This window comes from Chelonia mydas, chromosome 3 (genome assembly GCF_015237465.2).
Source record: "Chelonia mydas isolate rCheMyd1 chromosome 3, rCheMyd1.pri.v2, whole genome shotgun sequence".
Taxonomy (NCBI): Eukaryota; Metazoa; Chordata; order Testudines; family Cheloniidae; genus Chelonia; species Chelonia mydas.
Genome location: NC_057851.1, coordinates 110,396,421 through 110,422,190, shown reverse-complemented (window position 1 = coordinate 110,422,190; position 25,770 = coordinate 110,396,421). Strand labels below are relative to the sequence as shown.

General features: G+C 39.0%; 1 protein-coding gene across 8 annotated transcripts in view; it reads right to left on the bottom strand.

The window, feature by feature from the left end:
- Window positions 1–25,770, bottom strand: part of PLEKHG1 (pleckstrin homology and RhoGEF domain containing G1) — a 215,788-nt gene that overhangs the window by 131,131 nt on the left and 58,887 nt on the right. For all 8 annotated transcript variants that reach the window (XM_043543149.1, XM_037894979.2, XM_037894978.2 and 5 more), the window contains one exon: window positions 22,942–23,016. In XM_043543149.1, coding sequence (XP_043399084.1) covers window positions 22,942–23,016 — 75 coding nt within the window. The remainder of the gene's footprint in view (window positions 1–22,941; window positions 23,017–25,770) is intronic.

Here is a 25,770-nt window from a genome sequence, read left to right as displayed (position 1 = left end):
TTTATATATATAAATAAAATAAATTACTGATTCACCCAGATTAGCCTTTATCCTACATCTACACAAAACATTTCCCATCATTTACATCAATCAGGTAAGGAGACAGAATAGGTCATTCCAACTGAATCTGATGTAAAAACTTATATTACTTGGGAATCTCTATCTGACACTGTGTAATCTGCTAAAGGGACAGTGCCTTTTGTTTAGAAACCTCTCAGGATTATTTTATGAACACAGTAATATTTAACCTCATGGAATTTATTGCCTGCACTGCATAATTCTGATGGTTAAGTGGCTTTTTTCCCCCTTGATCAAAAGCAAAATCTAAATGTTATATATATTGGCTCATATTTACTTTAATCTTTGTCTGGCTTCAAACAAACTATCATCAACACAGTATGGGGTCTTATTGTGTTGTTTAAATTATGTACTCTCTGCCAAGGAAGAATTTAGACAGTAAAAATTATAAGGACTAATCAGATATAATGTTTTGAAATATAAGACATAACAGCTGGGGTCCAAAAGACATTTTTCACGTGGTTAATATTACAAAATTAGGAGTAAAATCCTGGCTCCATTGAAGTCAATGGGAGTTTTGCCATTAATTTCAGTGAGACCAGGATTTCACCCAAATTATACCATAGTGGGCATTTTTTTAAAGCATCCAACATGGAGAACAATGAACAGAATACTGGATTTACACACACGGTCCATTAGTCTATGCTGGTATGATATTGTCACCACCCACTGGGATATTTTCTAAATCCAGGGTCCCTCAATTGCTAGGCTGGCAGAAAATGCTTTACATTCTTCTGTAATGTAATAAAGAATTTAGGGATAATGATAGATGAAGCTAAAAGAGCTAACACAATCCTTGAAGGTAAAAGCAGGGAAATACCAAGCAGGAGTTGAGAAGTGATGTAACATCTGTATACAGCACTAGAGAGACCATTACTGGAATTCTGTGGCTGCTTCTGGTGTCCACACTTGAAAAAGGATGTTGAAAAATTGGAAGGCATTCAGAAAGGAGCAACAAGAATGATTCAAGGTCTGGAAAAGTACCTTAGAGCAAGACACTTATAAGGCTCAATCCATTTATCTTAGCCAAGAGATGGCAAAGTGGGGACTTGATCACAGTCCACAAGTACCTGATTGAGGAAGAAATTTCTGATAGTAAAAGTCTTTTTAATCTAGCAGAAAAAAAATGAGATCCAATGGTTGGAAGCTGAAGTTAGACAAGTTCAGGCTAGAATTAGGATACAAATATTTTAGAAAGTGAGAGCAATTAACCATTAGAATAAGTTACCTAAGGATCTGGTAGATTACCTATCACATGAAGTCTGGATATCTTTCTAAAAGATACGCTGTAGCTCACACAGAAGTTAGGGGATTGATGCAGAAACTACTGGGTGTAATTCTGTGGCCTGTGTTATGCAAGAGGTCAAACTGGTTGATCATAATAATCTGTTCTGGCACTATTATTTATGAGTGACCCCTTTGGCTGACTGAAGGATTGGCATTTATTGTCTCTGACAAGAAGTGCATCCAGCCTTCCATAGCTAAAGCTAGATCACACAAAACCTGAAGGAGGTTCTAAAAAAAGCAGGTGGAAAGGTGTGAATCATCTTTAGACTATCCTTTGGAAGAGGAGGAAGGAGAAAGAAAGAGGAGCTCTTCTTGACTTTCTGGGAGATACAAGATGCTAGGATGAAAGTTTGAAAGCAAAAAAACAAGAATTGACTAAGTACATTATTACTAGAGCCCTACCAAATTCACGGACATGAAAAACACGTAATGAACCATGAAATCTGGTCCCCCACCATGAAATCTAGTCTTTTGTGTGCTTTTACCTTATGCTATACTGATTTCACAGGGGATATCAGTGTTTCTCAAATTGGGGGTCCTGACCCAAAAGGGAGTTGCAAGGGGGTAGCAAGATTATTTTAGGGGGGCCGCAGTATTTAGGGCCGCTGGAGAGTGGGGGCTGCTGACTGAGGGCCCAGCTCTGCAGGCAGCAGCACAGAAGTAAGGGTGGCAATACTATATCATGCCACCCTTGTGGTTCTGCCTTCAGAGCTAGGTTCCCAGCTAGCAGCCACTGTTCTCCAGCCACCCAGCTCTGAAAACAGTACCTCTGCCAGCAGCAGTGCGGAAGTAAGGGTAGCAGAACCGCAAACCCACCCCCCTGCCCCCCGCAAATAATCTTGCAACCTCCCCAAAACTCCTTTTTTGAGTCAGGACCCCTACAGTTACAACACTATGAAATTTCAGATTTAAATTAAAAAGATAGTTAAGATGAACAGTCCAAGTGTTAAACTTTAGAACACTTTAATCTAAGACTCAGAAAAATTGGTTGCTTTTGAATAAGGATAGAAGAGGTTCAGAATGAATTACCTTGTCTCATATTTTGCAGAAGTCAAATCTGTTACAATATGGTCCAACCGAAACCAACATGTCAGTTTTTGGACACCATTACATTTTTGGAATGAGGCTCCCAATTTTATCTCTACATGCATAATATATGGTCAGAAATAGGTTATTCAGCTTATACATTGTGACATCAATTAGCTGTGCTTCTTTGCAGACTGCAAGAAAAACCCATTGGGGTTGAATCTTTGAACTGGGATCCTAAATTATCCAATGTAACAAACAAATTCTGTCAAATACAATAGTTAAATACATTCAGAAATGATGAAACTTGGCAGAATTTGCAAATTCAGTAGCAAAATAAGCACCTTCTAGTATAGTCAATATATAGCAGAGAATGTTGAACTCTTCACTCATGTCATATACAAGCAGATGCTAATGTTTTTGTTTATACTCATCTCTACAAGAATTAAAAGCATCAGAGATGGAAGGCTTAGGAGAGGCACTGTCTGGAAAGTTTACTTACATTTGCCCTTATGGGAGCCATGTGAAAAGCAATCTACATAATATTGTTTCACTCCCAACTCATAAAAAAAAGACAAAACATTGAAATCAGACACTTAAAGAGAAGCAACCTAGGATCTATCCCTTTACCTACAAGATGATTGTATTGCAGAACTTTCCTTTTTCTTAGTCCACATTAAAAATGCCCTGGTATGACATAATCAGTGTGCCCTTCCCAGTTCTTTCCTCCACATAAAGGAGAGGGTGTGGTAGCTTTAAAAGTAACTGTAAAACAAGCAACCCTATATAAACTTAGATTACATAAAGGGTGGTTATTTGTCTGTTAGAACAAACAACAATACAGTGACATTTTCCCACTGTGGTTAAATGCAAACTACTTCATGCAAGCTTGTTATGGAGATAATACACTTCAGTCACAGCAATAATTCCATGTTTTTCAAATTCTCCAACCTTAAAGTTTGCACACTCATTTTTTATTCTCCAGCACTGCCCCTGAGTTCCCCATCTCACTAGGAATATGTACGCAATGCGATCTCTCAGAAATGCAGAGGTTCAAATATGGGCTTGTAACAAGGCAGCTGGCCTCTTCAATGAAATTGAGCCCAGCTCTCCTGTTTCAGTCCAAGTGTGACCTAGTTTGGTAGGATGAGGAGGGTGGGGAGGTTGCTGGGAGCTCTAAATGGGAGACAGCCCAAGGCAAAAAGAGTTCAGAACTCCGAGTCCTGAGAACACAGAAAGCTCAGAAGAGGAGCAGAGCTGGGTTGAGTGCTTCAGGGAGGGGATGCCCCTGCAGGAGAGAAGCAGCAAGAATTCTCTGATTGAGCAGTAGAACCAGATCAGGCACCTGGTGAAAGCAGCAGGTAGGAAGGCAATCAGGAGCTCACCTGCAAACTTCCCCAGGCCAGAGAGCCATGGCCAGAGAAGGCTAACAAGGGCTGGAGGCTGAAAGCAGCAGAGGGAGATGCCTGCTGCCTCTCTGAGCCAAAACGCTTAAGTCAGAAAGTGGTGAAGGCTGGGGAATGATGGAGTCATGAACCTACTGATACCTCAAAGCAAGAGCTAGAGTCAAACCAGCGCACAAAACAGAGCACAGCTAGAAGGGCTGGGGTGAGAAGTGGTGAGAGATGCCATGGCTGAGAGGTGAGCGTGGTGTGACCACCAGATGCCTACCTGAGAGTTTAAGCAGAGTCAGAGATGCTGGAGCAGTACTTGGAGTGTTGATGGACTATTGGGACTTGAAGGATTGAATGTACTATATGGACTGCGCTGGGCAATTCTGGTTCATGATTGTGGGACTTGTGTAATAAATTAACACTGCAACAGCTATTTATATTCAGAAACCTTGCGCAGAGTTATTGGGGACCCCAGAAGAGGGAAACTGAATCAGGAGCCACTTGCCAGGAGGGCAGGACTGCCACTTCCTGACAGAGTTAAAATATCATGAGTCAGAACTCAAAGAGATTTTAAAAAGTTGAAATTATACATTTTTGGTCTGTCTTTGGATTTTTTTTGAGTTCCCACTGTGCACCTCCAATCTGTATGTGACAATTACAGTGTTTCCAACTCTTGCAAATTTATAGTGAATAAGGTGATTTTGGCTCAAACTGTAGGAGTTCCTGTTACAAGACACAACGAAGATAACAGTCCAGTTGTACTAAATGGGGGGGGGGCGGGGGGAGGGATAGCTTAGTGGTTTGAGCATTGGCCTGCTAAACCCAGGGTTGTGAGTTCAATCCTTGAGGGGGCCATTTAGGGATCTAGGGCAAAAACTGGGGCTTGGTCCTGCTTTGAGCAGGGGGGTTGGACTAGATGATCTCCTGAGGTCCCTTCCAACCCTGATATTCTATGATTCTATGATTCTGTACAACTGCATAATAAGAGAGTCCCTGACCAGAAGAACTTCAAATCTAATGCAAAGCATAGTGAGGACTTTGTGATGTAGGTGGAACTGGAATGCATACTCACCCCATGTTCAGCACTGTGAACCCCAAGTGTTCAAACGTCACAAGTCAGGCTCCTCTCCCCCAAATAATGAGAATTTAAAAAATAAATGTTGGCTCCTTTCTTCTATATTGTGGTTTTTGAGCCTTTAGGGTATGCCCAGGTAATAGCTTTCCTCCACAAGCAAAAAGACGAGACGCTTTCATTTTAAAAAAAGAGGCAAGCAGAAATTCTCACAATCATATGACACCAGAAGTTGGGGGTCTTTAAACGAAAAGCTCCACAAATATAATGAGATTTGTGATAACAATCACAAGGGGGATACCTAACAACCAGTAGATGGGAACAACTTAACTCTTTGCTGAGCTGGACAGGATTCAAGCCGGTGACCTATAGGCCCTGATATATGTAGTGCATCATAAGTGTTCATGTTACACATTTGAGAAGGAAGCTTGCTTTCTGAAAAGGTAAATTTTTATTAAATAAAGTGCTGACCTTAGGGAGCTTTCACCCTCTGGCACATCATACCCTGGTCTCAAAAAGGGACATTTCCCATGAACCAAAATATCAACCATAAAAATAATAACAGGTTTCAGAGTAGCAGCCGTGTTAGTCTGTATTCGCAAAAAGAAAAGGAGTACTTGTGGCACCTTAGAGACTAACAAATTTATTTGAGCATAAGCTTTCGTGAGCTACAGCATCCGATGAAGTGAGCTGTAGCTCACGAAAGCTTATGCTCAAACAAATTGGTTAGTCTCTAAGGTGCCACAAGTACTCCTTTTCTTTTTTCATAAAAATAATAGTAAAACTATTATTAACACAATATGCAAATTCACTTCTCAATACAATTTTCTGCAATGTAAAATCATTCAAATTTCCAAGAATTATTCTAGGGTCCTTTTACACAATATTTATTTTTTCCATCCCCACACAGATCATCAGCACAGTTTGAACCCACAGTCTTCAGATCCACAGCACAGATCTCTTTCATTTCAGCTATAAGCATACAATAAAGACACAGTATGTTATTTAATATTTGGATCAGTCCCTACTCAGAGACACAACACACACACTGTCAGCGAGTTACACAAAGTATTTGAGAGAGAGCAGCGGAATAGGGGACATCAGGATTCTTGGTTTCTAATCCCAAATCCAGTGCTTAATTTCTGCCAGGGCTGAGCCCCCGCACCTCTAGGCTTGGCAGTTCATAACCCCTGCATCTCTGGGCTTGCTGCATCAGTTATGAATATATAAAAACTGCTTGAGCCCTGGCACCTCTTTCATTACAAATTAAGCACTGCCCAGGTTGGGAATCAGATTGTGGTCTAGTGGTTACAGACAGCATAGCCAAAAGTAACAACACCCATTTGTGGGGACTGAGCCTGGGATCTCTAGATGTAAAAGTATGATCCTATATCATATGAGCAAAAGAACCAGATCGCCTAGAATGTAAATAATAACAGAGTCCTAAACCTTTATTAATAACCTAGTTGCTAGAATGCCACAGAGTCGCACTGTGTTAGTGTGGGTTACACAAGTATCTAATTTGCCACATTCCTCTAGAGAATAGTGTGGCAAAGTGGATTAGACTTGACTTTGTTTTATTGTACAGCTGGGTTCCATTATCTCATCTGCTTGAAATGATGTACAAAGCTCTCAGTTATCTTATCAGTGAAGCAGATGGATAACATTACCACCCCCACCTCACCAACATTACACTATGAGATTCATGATAATGGTTGAGAAGGGCACAGAAATATTTAGAGTTAATAGTTATCAGAGAGGCAACTGGGGCAAGAACTCAGTCTCTGGGCTAGTAGTTTAGTGCACTTTCCCCAAGTCTACAGGGTATCTTGTGCTCAGATTCTTGCTTTTCTAAAAATCAAATTAAGGCTGAAGCTTTTCACATCATTGGGAACTCCTACAGCAAAGGCCAAAGACTCATTACTCTCAATAAACATGCAAAATTGGCAACGCTGTTGAGCACATAAACCTCACCATCAGAGAAATGAGGCAGAAACAGCATTTGAGGAACTGGTCAAAGTTATGAAATCCACATTACCACAGTTATAGCCATGAAAATTAGAAATTATAGCTCTAGATTTTTCTTCACTCACTAGCCAACTTTCACTTTTTTCCTTTAAGACAAAGTGGGTGAAGTTATGTCTTTTACTGAACCAACTTCTGCTGGTGAAGGAGACAAGCTTTCAAACACACAGCACTTCTTCAGATCTACCTGAAGAAGAGCTCATATCTTTTACCAACAGAAGTTGGTCCAATAAAATATATTACCTCACCCACCTTGTCTCTCTAATAATTTAGGACTAACACAGCCAGGACAACACTGCAAACAAAAAATGGTGAAACTATTAAGGTTCCACAGTGAAACTTACAAGAGGTTAAGAAACACAAGAGCACATATTCCAAAACAATAGACTTAGACATAGACATTTCAACATATGTACTATTTTCTTTCCATGTTTTTCTTATGAAATGTGTCATTTAAAATATTATATTATGTCAACAAACACATAACATAAAATGGATGACATGCAGCCTGGCCAAGTTATAACGGTTATATATCCTAACACCTAACACTTGCACCCAGAAGCCTCAATCCTGCAATGAAATTTCTGTGGGTGGATACCTGCACCCTACTGCAGTCCCATGTGGGTGTAACAGTCTACACAAATGGATCTGATTGTAGGACTGGGGCTGTAATGCTCTATTATTGCAGGATTGTGCAGAGTGGGGTGAGGTTGGTTGTCTTGCTTGTTTGTTGCTCTTGCATTCAACTATATGCAAAGATTTGGGGTCGGGAGTTAAACATTTGTTATCACTATCACATTAATCTCTTTAACAAAGGAGCATCTTCCTCACCTTCATTTTGCCTTCTCTGTATATATGCACTAGAGATATAATGCTTTTATATATGGATTCTTGCCACCTTGAACAATTTCTTAATCCTTCCAGCATATGAGCTCATGCAGTGGAGGAGGGTGGGAGGGAAGAGAAGAGGGACACAGCCCATTTTATTCTGCATTGTACCAAGAGGTTGTTTCAATGTTTGCATTACATCATGAGATACATTTTGTGGGATTACTGCCAAAATTAACATAATGGGATCCATGTTAAATATTTCCCCACAGAGTTCGCAACAAAGAGAACTGGAGTACTTGTGGCACTGTTACTATTAAAAAGATATGTTTATGTTTTAAATTGCTAAATCAGTTCAACAGTATGTTCTGACAAAAGGATTGTAAGTAGCTATCACGAAGTAATGCTGCTTTTAAATTAAGAAAGAGAGCCTAGTCGGAGCTAAATCCAGTGTGCAGCTTTTTGCCAATAACGTTAATGTATCTGAATATAGACTGATCCAACCAAATTGCTACCTTCTTCCCCCTGTGGTTAGAAAGTACTTTGATAGTGCTGTAACCATTCTACCCAGGATTCCGGTTTGCTGACTCCTCCAAAAGTATATTTTAGTAGTTTGACACATCTCTGTACAAAATACAAATGTTTCTATAAATATTTTATTACTCATGAAACATCAAAGATGCTTGTCTTCCTGGTCTGTCAGCAAGCAGTAATTTCCCCTTTTTAAAATTAAACTACAGGGAGCCAATTAAAAAAGTGAAGATTAATAACTAAGATTTCCTCTATATTAATCTTTCTAAGTTTAGGACTTATCGCAGTCTCATTCTAATGTAATCGGTAGAGTTTGAGGTAATGGCTAGTTGTATAGCTAGGAGATTGAAGGGAGTTAAATAGAACTATTACCTGAAAATAATATTAGAAAGGAAAAAACCTAAAACAATTGAATGTGCAACCTAATTCTGGTCTTGCTGTGAGATGTTTCAGGGGAAGGTGCTACCTACCAGAGAGCAATTCATGCTACATGGTCCCCTTCCCTTTTGTTAAAGGGCTAAAAGTACAATTTCTGGGCATCTGTAGCTATTTTTCAGTACTTTGAAATCATCAAAAATCTGCTAGTTTGAAAGGATATGTTCACCAAAAGACTAAAGATATTTTTAAAATAGTGACTTTTGGACTGTAATTTACCTTGAAAGAGATAACACACTTTAAAAAGATAGCATTCAATCAATACTTTTCTTTAATCCTTCCATGCCCTTCAAGTTGCTTTGTAAGAAATATGGCTATTTCTCAGAAGAAAAAATAAAAATCAATAAAGCAGGGAAAAAATAGTATATTATTTGACTAAGGATGCAAGATAAAATTCTGAGAAAGTTTTCAAAAAGAAATCCATCAGAGCAAGTTTTGCAGATCAAAAGTTGAACTACATGAAAGGGATCACTGTTGACTTTTTAAAAAAGTCAGTTCTATTTTTAGCTATGTTACACATTTTGGTACAAAGACAGACCTTATATTAATATAACTGAAAGATCAGAGAAAAAATATTTCTCCTACTTTTTAGTTTGTTTATATAATACAGTTGACAGCACTTTGTAAACAGTCCATTCTTTCTGTTGTTTATGTGAGATTTGCCACCAAGCAACATGAGAAATACAAACATAAAAAGGGAAACATGATTACAAAATCACAGGAATTGGCAGGGGGAAGATGTGTACCTACACTTATTTTTTGAGCTGACAAGACTTCAATATGACTGAGTCCCTTAAAATCAGTTATGTGATAGTAATTGCCTCCAACAAAATTACTGGCTTGGAGCAGAAATTTCAAAAGATGCAGCTAACATACTTGAAAATCATTCCTGACCTATAGAAAGAAGAAGCTTGCTATTTATTGTCATTTATAGTGGTTTAAAGGGACCCTGTCAAGTAGTTTAACCCCCAGATTTGACAGTTTTAAACTGCAGGTTTAGAATATGTGTGTTTTTGAATTCACTCTATCTAGGATCTTGTGTGGCACTCGTTGTACCTAAGCAACTTTGAATCAAATACTGGGAATTGATAAGAGCCTTGGCTTGTCTAGAAGCAGGAGCACACAGATCTAAGCTTATTTTCAAGCTGCTAAGGAGGGTAAACACAGAAAAATAAATGATTCTAATTTTAAAAGATACTTAGAACATAAGAACGGCCATACTGGGTCATTCCAAAGGTCCATCCAGACCAGCATCCTGTCTACCGACAGTGGCCAATGCCAGGTGCCCCAGAGGGAGTGAACCTAACTGGTAATGATAAAGTGATCTCTCTCCTGCCATCCATCTCCACTCTCTGACAAACAGAGGCTAGGGACACCATTCCTTGCCCATCCTGGCTAATAGCCATTAATGGACTTAACCTCCATGAATTTATCCAGTTCTCTTTTAAACCCTGTTATAGTCCTAGCCTTCACAACCTCCTCAGGCAAGGAGTTCCACAGGTTGACCATGCACTGAGTGAAGAAGAACTTCCTTTTATTTTTTTTAAACCTGCTACCCATTACTTTCATTGTGGGCCCCAAGTTCTTATATTATGGGAACAAGTAAATAACTTTTCCTTATTCACTTTCTCCACACCACTCATGATTTTATATACCTCTATCATATCCCCCCTTAGTCTCTTTTCCAAGATGAAAAGTCCTAGCCTCTTTAATCTCTCCTCATATGGGACCTGTTCCAAACCCCCAATCATTTTAGTTGCTCTTTTCTGAACCTTTTCTAATGCCAGTATATCTTTTTTGAGATGAGGGGATCACATCTGCATGCAGTATTTAAGATGTGGGCATACCATGGATTTATATAAGAGCAATAAGATATTCTCCATCTTATTCTCTTTCCCTTTTTTAATGATTCCTAACATCCCATTTGTCTTTTTGACTGCCGCTGCACATTGCGTGGACGTCTTCAGAGAACTATCCACAATGACTCCAAGATCTTTCTCCTGATTAGTTGTAGCTAAATTAGCCCTCATCATATTGTATGTATAGTTGGGGTTATTTTTTCCCCATGTGCATTACTTTACATTTATCAACATTACTTTGAAGCAAATATTTTTATAAGCACCTTTTACCAGTAGCTATGCCTATGCTGAAGTCATACATAAAGTATGCTGGTGCATGCAATCCTGAGTGTTCTGTACAAACAAGTGCTCTCTCTATATTTAACATTTACACTTGACATAATACTAGAGCACAAAACCAAAGAATAGTTCTAGTAGGATAGATTGTTTTTACGATTAATGACAAGGAATACTGCTATCATCAATCATTTCAGGTGTCATCTGAGAATGTGTAAAAGTCGGGTACAGCTTCACCTACCCTAACCAGAAACTAGAGTAGAAAAGTATTTACCTAATGATGCAGGTTTTTCTTTTTGGCTATCAAAGGAGGATTAAACACAATCCTTGAGATTCAAGCTCTCCGGTTGGAAGAGGTCCCAACACATAAGCAGGCAGCGCCTGCCAGCCAGTACAGCACAAAAGACGACAAGGATTCAGGATTGGTTCCTGCTTTTTTTTACCACACAGACCACATCACTTAAGCCCAATTCACTGTTGTGCAGCACCTTGTATAATAATTTATTCCAGTCCATAATAACACTTGCATTCTGATTTGAGAGCAAGTGACTGGGGACTCGATTATGGTATCCTTGCATCTTACATACAGAATTACAAGCTTCTCGTTTTGGACTCTATGTAAGTTTTAGAGGAGAGTTTGGCCCTTTTTCTTTGAAGAATAAATATGATTACAATGAATGTTGTGTGCTTCATATCATAAATCCTTCCTTTTTTCCCCAATTTTTTTTTCAGGCTAGCGAGACAAACCTGGCTTGCAGTGCAGTTTAGCAGCAGAAGGGGAGACTGTTGCTAAATGTCAGCAAATAAAAGTCACTGTTCACCATTTTTCCAGTGATGTCCAGCTTTAACCATTTGAAGTCAGGTTGAGAAGGGTGCAGTACAAGGAGAAGGGGGTCACATGAGTTGCCCAATGACAGACACAATAAGTCAGTGTGTCAGTCTTGGCTTCTGGTTCTTTGCTCTAACCAGAATTCTTCACTTCCTCTAAAATGTTTGACTTTCATTGGAAGTTTCAAGTTAGCTGGGGGGAAAAGCATTAGTTTGGAAAAAGTTAGGACTGATTTGAAATTTCCATCATTCACAAGTGCTTAAAAAAAAACACAGTAGACATTAGGTATTTTTCACTATGATTAGCTGCTTCACAATTGATTGTTTTACACAAGCTGGTCTGGGCTTCCCCATTTTATAATTTGTCTTTTCAGTTATTTAATAATTGTCTACTGTTTATTATTATGTGCATCACTTATGCATACAAAAGGAACTATTTCTTAATGAAAGTACTACACTTGGTTAAGCACACCTAGTTCTCTCTAATTGCTTGAGAGCTAGGAATACTTTAACTTATTTGAGGGGGAAGCAAGCAGCAATAAAAAAAAAAAACACACACTTTTGGTTCAATGCTAAAAGAAAAAAAAAAGTCTTCAGTTTTCCAAGCCTCAATTTTAAACAGTTCAAGCCATGTGAGTTTTCCAGGTCTGATTAAAGGAGTATTAGTTCATAGATGACTGGGATACTGAACTCTGATTAGACACAGCCCAGATAGAACTCTATGGAAACTATTGTGCTCTTGAAGAACAAAATATTCTAGCAGCTAATATTCTCCTCAGCTCTTAAAATAACTTACTTAAACTGTGATTTAGTACCATGATGTCATAGTACGTGAGATGCATCAGCTCTTGCATGTGCTGTAGTTTTGTGCAGCATTTCACGATAGACAGATCAGCCTGCTGTCTCTCTTCACTCTCCTTTGTCCTGGAAGCAGAACAGCTACCACCTCCTACTCCTCAATCTTTTGCCTTACTTCCTCTGTGAAAGTTCATAAGTCTAGCTGGCCAGCAGCCCCATGCAGCTGCAAGAGATAAAGCAGAACCCCACCGGTATGCCCCAATATAATAAAAACCACTCTTACAAAGTTTCTTTCAGCATGAGGTGACTAGGATGGTGGGCCGTCCCCTTCCTTCTCTGAGGATTACCCATGACTTCTCTGCTCTGGATGGACAAAGGAGGAAGGAGAAGGGATAATTCTTTTGGAAGCCATCATTCCACACTTTATTAATTATAATTATTGTTAATTATTAATTATTATTATTATTGGCAAGTAAGATGACATGGCCCTTGCCCAACAAGTTTAGGGCCTAAATAGACAAAATAATTTTTAAAAAAGTCTAGACAGACAACATAAAGATGGAGGACATGGGACGAGATGCAACTTACTAAAACACAGGAGTTGCTATACAGCAGTGGTCTCCAACCTTTTTATGCCCAAGATCACTTTTTGAATCTAAGGGCAACAGAGGATCTACCTCTCTGTGGCTTGCTCTCCCCCACCCTCACTCACTTTCACTGGGCTGGGGCAGGGCGGTTGAGCTGTGGGCTCTGGGCTGGAGCAGTGTGGGAGGGGGCTCTAGGCTGAGCCTGGGGCAGTGGGCTGGGGTGCAGAAGGGGGTGAGGGGTGCAAGCTCTAGAAGGGAGTTTGGGCGCAGGAGGGGGATCAGGGATGGGGGAGGGGGTTGGAATGCAGGAGGGGGCTTGGGGTGTGCTGGCTGGAGGGGGCTCAGGGTGCTGGGGGTTCAGGGTGCAGGGGGGCATGGGGTGCGGCCTCCCGCTGGGCAGCACTTACCTCCGGCGGCTCCCAGTTGGCGGTGGGCACAGCAAGGCTAAGACAGGCTCCCTGCCTACCCCAGCCCCACACTGCTCCCAGAAAGGGCCAATGCACCCCTGCAGCCCCTGGGGGGGAGGTAGGTGACATGTTGCTCTGCTTGATGCCCCTCTCTATAAGCACCACCCCCGTAGCTCTCCCAGCCAATGGGAGCTGCGGGGGCGGTGCTTGCAGGCAGGAGCAGCACGCGGAGGGAAACCCGTGCCCCCCGGTCCCTGGGGCTACGCTCACTGCTTCTGGGAGTGGAGTGGGGCCAGGATAGGCAGCCACACTGCACCTCTGGAGATCATGGGATTGACTGGGAGATCCTCTAGGATCAACTAGTCGATCGTGGTGGACCGGTTGGTGACCACTGCTATACAGGATGAGACCCATGGTCCATCTGTGACAGTGACCAGCTTCAGAGGAACATGTAAGAACTCCACAGGTAGGCAGACATGGGATAATCTTCCCCCCCATGAAGGTGTTATGCTAATCCCAAATAGTTTGAGATTGTTTAAAACCCTGAAGTATGAGGTTTAATATCCCTTCAAATCTCTTTTTACCATTAACTATTATAACTGGATTTTATTATTATCCATGTCCATTCAATATTTCTCTGAATCACGGTTTTTGTGGGAGTATAGGCTGATGCAGAATGGGATTACTAGTAGCAGCAGGGAAAAGCTATACAGAGCAGGAGCATAGCGTGGAGGCAGTCTTTGAGCGCTAATATATACTCCATGCAAAAAAGCTGCCAGTGCATTTCTTTGAAACACAGCACATGCTGCCTTTGCGGAGACCATCTTACTTCAGTTAATAAGCCGGGGACTGGAAGAAACACGTAGAAAGAAACAGAGACTGAATGCAAACTAGCATCAATATGAAGGGGTACAGAGACAAACTATGGGTGGACAATCTCATATCACTATCCATCAATATGTAGGGACCATTTCTACTTTGCTCTCTCCCTACGATGTTTAACTGTTGTTTCATATGACTATACAACCGCTATAGGCATCTGAAACTTTATACACAATTTAAAATCTGAAAAGGGGTCAGAGTGGCCCAGCTTTCCAGTGTATTTATATATCATCCTTGGGGGCTTTTTGTTTTTATTTTTAATCTATACTTCTCAGCATATATGCTATATAGCAAGAAATTGCTATGTATTCTCAAAGTCTGCATGCTGCTGTGCAAAAATCAACAGGCCAACCTACATTGGGACTACAGCTATGGAGAAATCGTCTCTGGTAGAAACTGGGGGAAACAATACACTATGTGTGTGGTGAGGAGAATGACACCATTACTGTCAGTCAGGGAAATTTTAATGTATAGCACTTAATTTTTGTGGGTGATTATGCATGTGTGATGCAAACCCTCTGTCAGAAGGTGGTAGTTTGCTACTTGTAGAATTCTAGATTTTAATTTCCGAGTCTTACTATGAATAACAAAATTTATAATGTGATTGTGGAAGTGCGGGCATGCTCTGTACATGGGAAAATAATATTGCTATTTTGGATATTTTGTAAGTCTGTAATCCCCCCTGTTCTTGCCTGTGTCCTGTAACTGCCTGTTTGCAGAGCACAGTGAAACTGCAGTTTACTTTGGTACACTAGTGTACAATGAACAACCAGTGGGGAGGGTTCCTAGTGTGGGAAACTGATGCTTCCCAAAAGGTCTCTTAATTTTGTTGCCTTTTTATGCTGGGAAGTTGAACTCCTTCCACCCATCTTTTTAGAAATTCTCCTTCCACGACACTGAGGAAAACTGCAAGGTCTGTCAGCAAATTGATTGGAAAAACATAATAAAGGCTGCAGCTATTAGATTACTGGTAAATGGTTTTTTTGCACATGGGTATTTCCAGAGGTCATGTTTGGCAGGGATCTCAAAAACAGTGAGACTCTGGGAACCTTTCAATTAGGAATCGGAGACAAATGCTATGTGATTTTTGTGACCAAACAACTAATTATGAACAAGCCATCTGAAGCAATCATGATAACTAGAACCATCAAAAACTGCAGTTTCAGTCTATCTGAAACTATTAGCAAATTTAAACACAAATTTGCCAAACAGTTCTCATAAAAAAAAATGGTGGTGGGGGGGGGGAGCTAGGGGAGGGGAACAAGACTTAGGCACAACTCATAAAACAGCAGCAGTAAGTGCCCTAACTACCACGACAGAGTTACTCTCACTTTCTCTCTCTGGTCCAGTGACTATTTCAGTATTTTATACACAATGGAACAGCTTCAACAGGAGAGACCAACAGAGATCCACACCAGAATATCCCATAGCCCAGCAGTTAGGGCACTTTCCTGAGGAATGGGAGACCTAAATTCACATTCCTTCTCCACATCGGGGGACTTGAAACCCTCAGTCTCATATGAGCGTTGGGCTTGAAGTTCTAAGGACAGCACTGGCACCTCCTCCTCCAGCCACTTGAATCTAGCCTTCATTTCCTGTGCTTATTTGTGAAAACGTGCCCACAAACTAAACAAACCAGTTAATTTCAGATTGACCAAAACATTTCATTTGATCTCAAATGAAATTTGTCAGCTTTTTTTTTTGGAATTTCAGATTCAGTTTGACCCAAACTGATTTTTTTTGTTTGTTTTGGGCAAACCAAAAAAGTCAGTTATTCACCCAACAAATCACCAACGCCACACTGTATAAAATACCGTATGGCTGCATAAGTCAATCATTCAAAAATTGGGTGCAACCATTTCTTAATCTACATCTGCTAGTGTATAATTCACCAACTGAAAAAGGGCTACAGTAACTGGAAAAAAATGTTGCAAATAATTTCCTAGCTCCAATAAAACACTGTTCATGAACCAGACCTGCTGCTCTTCATAGCTGAGAGAAAATGTACATAGTGGGTGAATTCTGCTGCCATGGTCTATACTAAAAATGAAATGTGTGCCACAGGTTTACAGAGTGACATTTCAGCAAATAAGATTTGCTTTCATAACACAGAACAAATGCTTATTGCCTTTTGCAAGCTAAAACACAGAAATCTTTCCTGTCCACTTCCTTATATTGATACAGCTCATTGTTCGAGATGCATCTGTTGTAACTGAATATAAAAGCTTTCCTGTAGAAAAATGTATATAAATGGATCATGGTAGATTCTTTTTTAATATGGAGTCTGTCTACTACTCATTGTTACACACACAGACTTCCTGAGAAATATTTCACATATACGTGGTAAACATACTCATAATATCCAGCTACAGTACCTCTAGCTTTTCTCTGGTTTAAAGCAAACAGCGGCATTTATAGGTTTATTTGTTGATTCTAAAGGGCTTGACAGAGCAGGCAATAGAGAAGCAAACATCAGAGGCCCTCAAGTCAAGGACCAAGTTCCAGTAAACTAATTACAGGAAACTCATTTCTCACTTGTCTGCTTCTGTACAGTTTAACTACTGGGGGGTCATACTAAAATGACATTCTTAGATAAGCAAAGTTCTAAAAATTCACTTAGCATCTTACTGATACACTGGTGAAACTCCTACCTTTTACCCTCACACAAAAGGCTTGGTTAAAAGATGTAAATCCTATATAAAATAAGGACTGTTCTGAGAATATTACTTGGGAAAAAATGCAACATTAAAAAGTCTGTAAGTAATCAGTAAAGAAAATTCTCAAAACACTCTTTTTCCCTTATAGTTCATACATTCAGGTAATAATATTTTAACATGAAAAAACACACATTCAAACAACCTTAATTCTGATTTATAAGCCTTACTCTTACACCAATAAGACACTGGAGGTATAAATAAGATATATCTTTAACCACATACTTTCTAAATAAATATAATTAGAGATGTAGATGATAAAAAATTATATATGGTGTGGTGAGTCAACATTAAAGCTGTTATTGACATATGTACATTTTTTCATAATTAAATATTGTAAGATGTATATATGTACTGTAAGGATAGTGGAATATTTGTGAAAATTTAAGTGATCATTTCCACAATTCTAGGGTTTTTGTTCGCTTGTTTTTTACTTGCAGTGTTACTGACATTTATATTGTGTAGGGGTTTCTTTTATTCATTGTTGCAACCTTTACTTATGCTAACAATGTTTTTGTATGGGAATTCATTTTTTAAATATACATGGAAGAAAATGAAAATTACTAAAATGAATTTTTTTAAAGTTTGAAAAATTAAAACAATTAGACATTCAGTTTAATCTATATCTTGCATAGGTGATATTAAAATATAGACTTAAAACACAGCTTGCTTAGCAAAAATTACAGTATTTTAGAGAACTGCATAGGTGTTAATCCTATGAAAATACTCGGGTATGTCGTGCAGTATTTCACAGGTTTAACTAATCACATCTTCCAGTGTTGCCACATAAAAAGTAACTAGCAACTCCATAATCAGATGCAAGCACCTTAGAATCTGCTACTCCAATCCAGATAAAACCCACATTGTTCATAATTATTCCATTTTCCAGACTTCGCAGGGTTGTTTCTAATATATGATGGCGTGCCATAACAATTGACAAAAACTGCAGTGACCGTCTGCTGCAGTGTTTTGGATGGTGATGCCAGCATTTTACCAGCAGTTTCCCAGGACTGATTGTGTGTTTTAGAGACAGTGCTGCAAGCATTTGTACACCTGATATGAGGGGGGAATTGGCCCTTTTGAAATATTATGAAGGAATGGAAGCCAGGAGGAGATAGTTATATGTGTACATTAAGGAGATAGGTACATGGAAAGCCCTATCATGAACCCTGTCCAGGAGATGGCTCAAGTGAAACAGAATCTACTGTGCTGAATCTGGAACTAGCCATGCAGAGAGAGGCATATGCACAGTGGTCATTAGAGAATCCCATGTGAAAAATCAATTTCTAAATGGTTTAGCAGGGGAACTTTTTAACCTGCTGGTGAAGGAAGATAACATAATGGATAAACCTATGGACTAGATTATATGCAAAGTTCAAAATCTGGAAGGAGAAATTGGGGTTTCCTTAAAGGTAACAGCAGTTAATTCTCAGCCTCGGGGAGCCTCCTTTATACCAGAAGCAGCACTTCATGAAATGGGTCAGGAGAGAGATACTGTTTCCCGAGTGGGTCCCAGGCCATAGGACATTTGCAGGCAATGTCACAAAGGCCATTTGAGACTGAATTGCCCAAGCAGAGGGAAGCAACACCAGGGAAGAAGAAGTTGATAATGCACGTTGGACTCAGGAGCTAAAATATGTCTGATCCATGTGAACATCGACTGCTGAAAGGGAAATAAATTTGTATGTAGGAGTTAAATTGGTGACTATTAATGATCAGCCACCACAGAAAACAAGAGAAATCCAGCTCCCTCCTAATTTGGGGTCTCTAAACACTAAATGGACTTTTGTTGTGGTGACTAATATTTCTAGTGCTGTTGTATTGGGAGTGGATTTCATCTGACAGCATCACAAGAACTCCTAGGGTTAACAGAACACACTTGTCCCTGGATAATATTCAGATATCCCTGCTGGATGTTGGATATCTGAATTCAACAAAATTACTACTCTTAACTCCCTGATTTGGAGGGGTAACATCCTTGAAAGAAAACAAAACATCCTTCTTAAAACAAAATTGTTTAGACAACAGTTTATAAGAGTACAACAGTATGAATAGCGCTTTGAATGGATCTCTCTATGAAGAGTTCTTTTAGATACTAGAGTGTTATGGGAAAATATAAATATAAAAAGAATCAGCTTCTGAAATTCATTTTTTTTTAAAGATTTAAAGTTTCAGCTCTGATGTACATGGCAGCAAACCTATTTGCATAGAACTTTAGAACAAAACAGAAAAATTAGTTTTTTGCATACTTTAGCTACCATGAGTGAGTAGCACAAAATGCCAACATTATAAGGGAGAATTTTGACTTTTGCCTGCACACTAAAATTAAGATGCATAACCTTGAGAGGAAAGGGAAATCACAGTTCCTCCTCTCTAACTTTCTCCTTTTTAAATCACAACCACTCGTGATGCCCTGTAAAACGTTTTCCTTCCCAGTGTCCGCTGGTCACTTTATGAGCCATGGGGACATTGAGAAACCATGCATTCAGAAGAATTTTTCAAATAAATTGGAAGTCCAGAGGCCACTTAAGAAATGTGTTTGCATTCTTCAAATTTCAGGTTGTTTTTCCTTCACCTCTCACCATTCTAAGAAGCAATAACCCAAAATTCACTAGAAACTGATGAGGATCCTCTTGGCAGTCCCTAGATCCTGGCTTAATTGAAGAAGTGTTTCTGGAAAATTTCTTCACGTGTGGGTAGCTATGGAGAAAGGAAACTACATCCTCTTTCACAAAATCAATTGAAACCATATACTAAATGGTATATTCTCATCATTAAAAAACCCTCTTACAAATACACATTTACCTAGTATCAGCATTGTAAGTTACAGTTAGGGCTGGTATTATTGGGTAAATGGTTTGGGGCCTCTGTCTGAAGACCCCCTCCTACCCTGCCTCTGAACACTGCCTTTTTTAGAGTGTTTATTAGAGTAGACCTTGTCTCTCTTTTCTGTCACTTCCCCCTACTGGGATATACATAGTTTGCACCTCTCCCGTGTCCTCCTATCACTTCCCTGTACTGCTGCTTCTACAGGATCCACCTCTGCTTGTTTTTCTTCCTGTGTTAGCAACCTGTGTTTAAACTTAGTATAAATTCAGTTCCAGCATTGCCAAGTGGTGCCACTGGCCTTTATGACAGTACACTGGTCTCTTCCTTCTTAGTCATCTGACCCTCTCCAGCTGAAGCTTAAAAGAGGGCATCTAGGCCTCAGAGGGGAGAAAGACCTGGTGAGTCAGAGCTTCCCTAGAGTACAGAGGAGGGAGAAGGGCAGGTGAGAACTCCTGAGCACAGGAGAGCGACAGAAGGAGCAGTACAGAATTGCTTAGAGGAACACTCTAGAGAGCACAGTCCATCCCTGTAAGGAGAAAGGAATTGTTAGGAAACCACAGAGAGCCCCAGCCAGAGAAGGCTAGAGGGGGCTGAAGGCTGAGATCAATAGAGGGAGATGCTTGTTTGTCTCTCTGAGCCATAAAGCTGAAGCTGGAGAGCCAGAAAGGAGTAAAGTCTGGGGTGATGCATGATGAGAGATGCCCGAGTCATACCTCAGAGCTGCATACAGTGAGACATGCCAGGGCTGTACACTGCTGGATAGCTGGGAACTTGGTTTGTTATAGTTTATACACACAGAGTTTTCTTCTGTAATAAGTTACCCCCTAATTATGCTCAAAGACTGTTGAGACTATTTCTGGGAACCACTTGAGTGGAAACTGGGGTAGGCACCATTTGTTGTGCTGCGGCCTGATGCAGGAGGGCATCCCAAGCAGGAGCCACCTTATGACAAGCACTAATGCAAATTTCTAGACAGACAATATTTTGGCCAATTCCCATGTTTAGCTGTGTTCTGAATAATCTAAAGCACTGTGTTTAAGGTTAACTGGAGGAAACGCTGGTGGTGGTGGGATGTTTGAGGAGTGTAAAACTTTGATAGAAACCCAAAAGAGCAATAATAGCCAACTAGTTTTGCAGCAAGAACAAAGAAAGAAAACAAGACCTGGTAGAAAGCTGGGAATAAAAAAGATAGACCTACTGTCCAGCCATGAGGTGTGGCATCAAAGAGATCTCTATTACCTTTCCAGCTTTAGAGAGGAAGTATACTGAAATCTCCTTTCTCTCTGTTCTTTCTGAGTCCCTTTAAATCCCTGTCCCTGTTTCCTTCCTGACGGAAAGTAAAAAGAAAAAAACACCTTACAAACAAGACCCATTTACTAGAATATTGGTCCACACTGAAGTGGTGAATTAAAATGTATTATAGTAACAAAAAAAAATTATCTTTCACAGAACTAGTTTTCTTCCAAACTTGCACTGAAAGTTTTCAATTGTTTCTATATCCAAGTGCTAGTTTATCCCAGTTCTTCTCTGGGAAGCAAAGAATTAGTGAATGACTTATCACCTGCATACACAAATTGTAAATGAATTCACAATTCAGAAATTGTAATCTAATATTTCATCAAGGAATTTAAGGTAATTTTACATCATAAAAACTCACTCATGCTTTACTAATGCTACTACAGAGACAACCATAAACATGTTTTTGAACTTTGCTTTAAGAAATACAACCAACGAGGTATGCAACAATCTGCTCCAAATAAAATTTCTAACAGAAGAATACAAACATCAGTTCTAAGTGTACTTTAATCACAACGCTTTTACTGCACAAGATATATCATTCATAGGCTAGGCAAATAAAAATGTGTGTAGGGTTTGTACTGAGAGCAGTCATTTGAAGGTTCGGTGTAAAGTTGCATGTGTCTCAATCTTGCATTTAGATGCCCTTAGCAATGCCTACTGAACCACATAGTAAATTAATCAACAAGAACTTAACAGGCTCTTTGTAAACAAACACATCAAGTTTTCAAAGGAAAAGGAATTAGTTGTCTGCTGTTGTTTATAAAAAGTGTTTCAAAATATCTTTCATATGTCAAAGTGACAACTAAGGTCTAGATATCACTGGCTAAGTGTCAAAAAAGATACTTTATAGATATTTTAAAAATCCCAATTCTAAGCTGTATATTTCTTTTTAAAAAATCAATATGGAGAGTAGGGTAAAGCAACCTGAATTGCAAACTACCTTCGTAACAAATTATTTTAAAAAAAGACTGAGAGAATACAGTAATTATGAAAGTGAGGATTAGTGCGCTAAAGATCACAGGGACAGGCACAAGCTCTGCAAGCTTCCCCCACAAAGCTCTGTCAAATTACCTCAGTGCTGATCTGGAAAACCCTTCTATTTCTAGTCCTGGGACTATTCTAAGAGGAGACCATTCAACATACAAGAGCATGTGATATATTTGCAATGACAAATTTCCACTAGTAACCACATTCAAAGGTTTTAAATGCATCTAAAAAAAAAAAAAAACAGTGGCTTGATTTTCAGAGAAGCTGAGCATTTGAAGTTCAATGGGAAGAAGACAAGTTCAGCTCCTGTGAAAATTTAGGCCACTTATTTAAGTGACTAAATACAGATCTGGGTGGCTAACTTAAGCGTCCCACATTTGAAAATATTAGTCTTAGGCAATAAGAGTATTCTCATTATTCTTACTGAAGAAGACTAGTCACCCTCTCCAAAAGGTGAAAAATTATTAGGTCATTGAACAGCTCTAAATCTTTTCAATTATGCTTTTAAATACCATCAAGAAATAAAGATTATAGAAAAGAGGCTATTCACAAATAAGTGAAAAATAATCAATATCGAACAAATCTGTATTGAGGAATAAATGTTTTGAATTAGGCAATACAGGAAAGCTTTCCTAGTTCTCCTATAAGTCGTATCTTTGAAAAAGCCAATTCTCTCTCTCTCTTTTTTAATTTTAAAGTTTTTCACAGGCTGAAGTCACAAAAAGTTTTAAGGTTTCTTGCCCGCAATATTTAATCAGAGAAAATGAGAAAGATTTCTCAAGAAGAAAACAATACTAACCTTCATTCCTGGGGATGGCTTCTGAACCCCCTGCTGTTTTATCTGGCATCTCAGCTGAGACCAGTTTAGTGAAACCTGAGGGAGAAAGAAAGGAAAGTATTCTAAAGCAAAGCCAGTACATTCCAGCTGAAGGACACCTTTCCTTCCCCAGGTTAGGGATACAATTTCAGCCTCGATCACTCTCACACTCCAAAAAAGAATGCCATTCATTTCAGCAAGTGTTGTTCAACACGATAATATGAATCTCAGATTAATAAATGTAGTGCTAAGGCTTTATAAACACAGTTGGATGTAGCAGTGAACCTGACAGATATGTGCAATAACTTTAGAGGATCAAGGCAAAGTAGAAATGGTTTTGTATGTTTTTGTTTTGTTTTTGTCTCAGTGTTGCAATCTTTTTTAAGGTGAATTCTCAATCAAAAACCTCTGCAGCAACCATTCAATAGAAGGGTTATTCATAGCCATATGTTAACCAATGTAGTAACAAAATTCTTACTTTGAGAGTAACATCATTGGGAAAGACTACAAAGTAGATGTCTTAAGCTTTTTAAAAAAATAATGTTTTTACTTAAGTCTGTTGGGAAAAATAGTGTTTGCTTATTTAAAATATCACTGTATTGTGGTTAGTGATGTCAGTCTTAAAACAGAATCATAGAATTTAGAGAGAGAAAAGATCTTTTAGGTCACTCCTCTCCCTGCCACTGCAGGGCCTGTTGTGACAATTTTGACATTTACCCTCAACTATGAAAAGTATATGAAAGTTCACAAGATGTCACAATAACCTAGAGCAACAAGTGAGAAATGGTACAAAAGAGAGACAAACTGAATTAGTCCAAACAAAAAAAAAGCCTACTGATATAACTTAAGGGCTGTTAAGATCATGCTCAGTAAACACGTAAAATGCAGAACCAGAAATCAGTGAATGAAAATTGGTGTGTTGGAAAGATGGTAGACAAAATGATGAGGGGATAGGCTACTCCACCCACCGTTCCTTTTGAGTCCTTAAAGAGAGAGACTTTGGAGAGGAAGATTTGCTAGTGGAGCAAGCTTCACCATCACAACTGCCACCCCCACCATTTTCCTGGACACTGGGCCTTCATCATTTTGATCCTGAGAGATATCATGACCAGATTAGGCCAGAAAGAGGGACCCAGATGACATCGCCACCTTTACCAGCACCATCTGAACCCCAAACCACCACCTGGGATGAAACAGGATCAGACTAACAGCAGCAGCAACAGCTGCAGCCAATCTCAGTTAACTTCTTCTCTCTTCCCCCAAATGACAGTTATTACTATCTAACAGACTGTTAAACAAGGCAGTTTTTCCTTCTAAAAGCTCTCTCTAGTTAAATGGAAAGGGAACAAGGGATGATGTTAAAATGAAAGCCTTATTCAATACTTTATATTTCAAATGCTTTAATGGCTTTCCTTCTTTTCCTTATCTTTAATAAAAGGTTAAAAGGATTTTTAATGATGTGTTCACCATGGTATTAAGCAGGTCCCAGCCCTTGTTTAATGCTGGGCATTTTCTGGATTATGTTAACACCCTTGGGAAACAGGCCCTTCATAACAGTACACAGTATTTATTAGTGTATTGTCCAGCCTATTTTGGGGTGTTTCCCTTCAATGGGGCTTTTAATCACTTCCCTTGGGAGAATATTCCACAGCCTAATGGAACCAACTGTCAGAAGGTATTTCCTGAAATTCATCCTGACTTTTCCCTCTCAGTGGCATCCCACTATGCCTGGCCTGTTTGCACCAGCCTTATACCTTTGACTTTCCTCTAGTTTAAACCCTTCAAACATTTGTAGATCACCACCACCGCTTCCCAGTCACACCCTATGCTTGATATCATCTCTTAGCAATACCACACACATTTAATTCTTTCAACCTTTCTTCAATAGTCATTTCATCCAGTTCAAGAGTGTCTAACATGATGGAATGATTTTGAATCAAAGTGATTTAAAATATCTATTTGAATCATGATTTAAAAATCAGCAAGCAGGAAACCTTGCTTTAAAAAGAATTGATTTTAATCTTGTTTTGCATTTGTACTTTGTTTGTTATTTTCCTAAACAAAAAGGTTGATTCTCATTGGTTAGTAACCTTTAAAACATGTTGATTTCACAATTAAGTACAGTCTTTACACTATAGTTTATACTTCTTTTGCTAATCAGGAGGCTACATTATGTCTGTCAATCTACATTTATTTAAACAATTGTATAGCTTACCATACATTTATTCAGATTCTTACATTTTTACATTTTTATTATGTTATAATATGGAAAATGATGCATTTCTTATTCACTATGTTTTTTTTTTTAAACTTTGTGGCAAGGTGAGTTTGGATGGATATTGGAATTCAATTAAAATGCACAAAAACAGCATTTTAAAAATGCTTTTTCATTTGTTAAATAAGGCTACCTAAAATATTCTGGATACATAATTTTTTCTTAAGTTTATCAAAACATGTTTGTATTTAAAACTAACTGATTTATTAAACAAAGGAAGTATTATCTATAGTTACAAGACAATCAGTTCAATTCACTATCACCATATCCTTCAAGATTTTAGAACTGGTAGGTGTCATTCTCTCATGTCTAGCTTTTATTTATAGATTGGAAAACAAAAACAAGCCTTGCTACTTTTTCAACTCCCAATCTGTTTCTCAACTTGAATGAACTTCACAACAAGATTTTGCCACTGGTTTATGCTAATGGCTCATCTTTTGTATTGGCTTATAGCTAGTATGTGTCAAACATTTTTCAAGTCCTACTTTTAAGCCTCTGCAAATTTTAACATTTTCCCATTACTGGTTAAAAATACA